At 37.5% G+C, this 4,566-nt stretch overlaps 1 protein-coding gene across 1 annotated transcript; it reads right to left on the bottom strand.

Annotated features, from left to right (window-relative positions):
• Positions 1-1,891: 1,891 nt before the first annotated feature.
• Positions 1,892-3,779, bottom strand: LOC111313350 (cytochrome P450 78A9-like). The gene is made up of 2 exons (XM_022914015.2): positions 2,715-3,779; positions 1,892-2,509 (listed from the first exon to the last, which is right to left on the bottom strand). The coding sequence occupies exons 1-2, from the start codon at positions 3,687-3,689 to the stop codon at positions 1,892-1,894; spliced, it is 1,593 nt and encodes a 530-aa protein (XP_022769750.1). The 5' UTR covers positions 3,690-3,779.
• Positions 3,780-4,566: the final 787 nt, after the last annotated feature.

Below are 4,566 nucleotides of genomic sequence, written 5' to 3'. Positions count from 1 at the left end.
GTTAGAACATGATATTTAATGTTTTGGATTCTTACCGGAGACCAGCCACCATGGCTGGGCCCTTTAGAGTTCACAAACGTGCTGGGTTTTAGCAAGCTGGATTACACTACTGTTGACGCTCATCCACAGGCTGTCTGTTGGAATTTAATCCCAGGAATAGCCAAAGTGATTACTGATTACAGGAGCTAACTTACATGATATATGAGGTAAACTCTTGTCTCTTGGGCGCTTATTTTCAACTTCAAGTTTGGTTTTTTTAGTATCTCATCTTAATGCTTCACCCACCTTCCTCACAGGGCACCTGACTCCCGAGACCCGTGAAAATTTCTGCTAAAACAGCTCTCTTTCCCTTCAAATTTTGGCCTAATAAAGCAAAAAGCACTATCTTATATTAATTTTACAGATACGTCGTTCAACTATATGATTTCTCTTTTTTTTTTTTTTCTTTTTCACGCTAAATCGAATGCCATGCTAGTATTTATTATTAATACTACAATGAAAACAAAAGGGAAATAAGGCTAAATGAAGGCATGTGATAGAAGATTTCTGAAAGCGAAAAAGAGAATGCATAGATCTGCACAAAAGTTCAAACAAAAATGGTATATTTCGATACCATACGCCAAGATTTTATCACGATGCATTCGGTCTTGGATTTGTTCAGATTTTTAATCAATAATGAGGACAGCTCTAAAATGTGATGACCGTTTGTCTTTTCTAATTTTATTACTTATTTTTTTCTTAAATCTTTTGATAATATTACAAGAAAATGGCCTAGACAGAGCAATATAGTACTCTCAGATAGCTTCAACTCTGCTTCATTTCAGCTTCAGGTCGAATTTTTGAAAAACCAATTCAGGTTTTGCAAATAAAACTAGTTTCACAACGAATATTATGTTGTCACTTCAAAATTTATTCTTCCATGACAGGGACTCCAAGTCCTTATATCTTAGTGATATTCGCGTAACAATTTTCATTTTAATTATATAGAAAATTTTATTGAGATTCTCCAAATACACTCAAGAGTAAATGAGCATAGCCCATAGTAGCAAAAATATTGTCATTTAATAACATCAATTCCAAAATATTTGTTAAGATTTTCGTATATCAATATCAAGTATTGAAATTTTCAAATTTGAAACCATATCTATAGATACCTGTCAATTTATTGAAAATACCAGTAATATAATATTATTATTAGCAAATGCTATCTTTTATAAGCAATTAAATGGTTTTGGCATTGTGAATATTTGCTTGTGAAAGTATAAAAAAAAACTTGATCCATTGAACTTGTACTTAATCAAAATTTAATCTTTACCATATACTATAACAATAAGCACAACAAACATTTTTTTGCACTTGAGGTTAATTATCATATATTAAACTTTGATAATTAAAATTAAAATTTTAATATTTTATTAACATATTATAAAACTGATGACACCCACAACAAAAATTTTATCATTAATTAGTTTCAACTCTCCTTCTTCATTGATCTATGCATTTTTTAGCCATTTTCACGAAAGATTGGAGAGTGGCAAATGTTAAGCATAATTAGTTGTCTAAAAACCATGCAAAAGGCGCATTAATAATTAATTCATTCAATATAATAGTAAAAATAGATTATTAACAACGCATTAAAAAGGGGGGGGGGGGGGGGGGGGATAGAAGGAGGAGAGTAATAATACTGGGGAACTAGAGTTACTCTCTCACCGTATTTACAGCGTTTAAAACAACTAAAAACCTGACACTCTAAGAGACACGACCAAGATAACATTATCAAAGGTTTAGATTTTCAGACCCCCTTGCATAAAACTACTACTATTCCATATTCGCTTTCTTAATCTCATTTTCCTATGTGACAATGGTAGCAGTGACCCTAGTGAGATAGGCTTCACCTACGCCTGGGGCGAACTTTAACACTCAAAGGATTGGCCATCTCACAAGACAGCCTTAGAACCTCGGATAAGTCAACAGTATTCTGATCGGACGGTAGCCATTCGAACTCGTGCAACAGGGATGCAACCCAGAAGGTGACGGTGGTCAACCCCAAGTTCTTGCCCGGGCATGTCCGCCTGCCCGAACCGAATGGAGCGAGCCTAAGGTCCGAACCAAGAACAGAAAACTCCACCTCAACCTCTCTAGTCACAAATCTGTCGGGCATAAATTCAAGTGGGTCCGCCCACACTTTGGGGTCCCTTGTGATGGCCCACATGTTCACCATTGCGGTGGTCCCCTCTGACACGTGATACCCATCAATAGTTGTATCAGTGATAGCTAGGCGGGCCCAGGAGAGTAATGGGCCCGGTGGATGAAGCCTCAGAACCTCCTTGATCACAGCCGGAAGATAAATCAAGTTCATTACATCAGACTCATCGACGGCTCTTGATCTGCCAACAACCTTGTCCAGCTCATCATGGACCGTTGACTGGACATCAGGATGAAGCACAATCCTGGCTAGTATCCACTCGATCAGGACCGCAACGGTATCAGTTCCCCTGAATATCATTTCCTACACAAAAATAAATTATCAATAAACAAATGACAGTATTTAGTACCCCCAAACTCAGTAACAGAAATACTATTATTTGATTTGTCATACAGTAGACTTCATTTCTTTTACACCTTTCTTAAACGAGAAACATTTTTGGACTAAAAAATATTAAACATTTGAGCCACAGTAATTATAAGAACAAAAGTACAATTGGATAGCTTACCCACAAAACGGCGATTATATCGGAGTCTGATAATTTATCGGCACCTTGGAGAGAAAGTAAAACGTCAACGAAATCTTGAGTTTTCCCGTTTGTTTGAGCCTTGTGTTCGGATATAATTCGGGTGACAAAGCAGTTAACTTTAGGTACAAGGTTTGAGCATCTAACTCTGATTTTTTGAGGGTCAAAATATGATAGCCAAGGAAGATGGTCAGACCAATTTAATGTTCCCAGTAAATCGTATCCTTCATCAACTAAAGCTCGAAGCTCTTCAACTTCATTATTGGTGGAATCCAACTTATACTTTCGTCCGAATATTGAGACCATCATGTTGTTTAGAGAAGCTCGTTTGAGCACTTCGCGTACGTGAAAGCTTTGGTTATGGTGAACAAACAAGGTGAACATTTCAGAGGCAATCACGCGTCTCTGATCTTCTGCACCTTTGATTTGCTTAGGACAGAAAAGGTGTGCAGCCGCGATCCTCCTAAGGGTTCTCCAGTAAACTCCATAAGGAGCGAAACCAATTGCTCTGTTGAACATCAAGCTATAAGCCGACTCTTTCACTGGACGATCAGCAAATACAGAGCTGTTAAGAATCTCTCTTGCTACATCTGGATTGCACGTGACAATAACACGAGTATCACCAAGGCTAAAGGCCATGAGCCTCTTGGCTTTGCATGTTTCAGCAGCGGCTGCAATCCTGTGGTGAGAAAGGGGGCTGGCCATGAGGTTCATGCTGCCAATTAGAGGCAAACCTCTTGGCCCTGGAATTCGCTTGTTAGCGACAGAAAGAGAGGAATACTTTTTGAAGCTATATTTGCCCCAAGCCGGACCACCGGGGTGAGCCCAGTAGACTAGGGTCATAACTAGCCAGGCAAGAGTAATGATCAAAATGGACCATGCAATGTTTTCTTGAGAAAAAGCTTGGCATTTGGATGCAAGGGCAAAGACCCAGACACCCTCTATGTCACTCCTCATGTGTTGGGTAGCTAGCTAGTACTTTGAGAATTGAAAGAAGCTCGCACACCAAAGCACAGGGCAAAATGAAAAAGGTTTCGGGCTTTTTAATTTTGTGGCGTAAAAAGTATGAGTCTGTCTGCTATTTATATAGGGGCGGAAGAGCTTCGGCAGCGAGAAAATTAAATAACCGTTATAGTAAGAAATAGGACCTTATAACTGAAATTCTTTATTTATATATTTATGTAAGAATTCTGCACATAGAATTTTTTTTCTTATGGTACTTGCGCCGCCTGCAAACACGCTCTAATTCCCTGGGATCGTGCATTCGTGTGCTTACTCGCTGACGATTTTTGTCGGGATCAATGCTGCACAAAACGAACAAGACAGTGCTTAAAAATTGGGTTGACCTAGTTCTAGCCTATGCAAGTAAACCCTCGATGACGATATTATTTCTTTATTAAAGCCCAATTTGGAGTGTGAACTGATAAAAATTTCTCAACGTGAGGATGACATTTCAAGAGCACAAAATATTTGTGAAATATATAAATGAGTAATTCATAGATTTAAAAAGAATTTGCAAGAAGAATGTTCACTTGTTGACCTCATTTGATTGAGTGAAGTAATGAACAAAAATGATGCTAGTTCTTCTATCATTATTAACGTTTTTATTACTAGTTTTATGTCACTTTCAAAAAATTTCTATAAGCCTTTTCATTTTCATTCCCAACCAAGAAATGTTCCAAGGAATATCCTTTTTATATGTAAATTTCATTTAATCTACATTTGAGGTTGTTAGAAAATAAATAAATGATCAATCATTAGCATGCCTGCCAACTCTAAGGAGATAAAATTAAACCGCACACACCAAAAAATTGAGAAATTTCAGGTTGAGCTA

The sequence above is a fragment of the Durio zibethinus genome, chromosome 23 (genome assembly GCF_047325235.1).
Source record: "Durio zibethinus cultivar Kanyao isolate XHJ-2024 chromosome 23, ASM4732523v1, whole genome shotgun sequence".
NCBI classification, from domain to species: domain Eukaryota; kingdom Viridiplantae; phylum Streptophyta; class Magnoliopsida; order Malvales; family Malvaceae; genus Durio; species Durio zibethinus.
The sequence above is the reverse complement of the archived record's forward strand: the minus strand, read 5'-3'. Positions and strand labels throughout refer to the sequence as shown.

Excerpts from the sequence above, each read along its gene's own strand:
- LOC111313350 (XM_022914015.2), bottom strand. The coding sequence starts at position 3,689 with ATGAGGAGTGACATAGAGGGTGTCTGGGTCTTTGCCCTTGCATCCAAA. Across the intron at positions 2,510-2,714 it reads ATATAATCGCCGTTTTGTGG|GAAATGATATTCAGGGGAAC; the intron begins GTAAGCTATCCA and ends ATTTTTGTGTAG.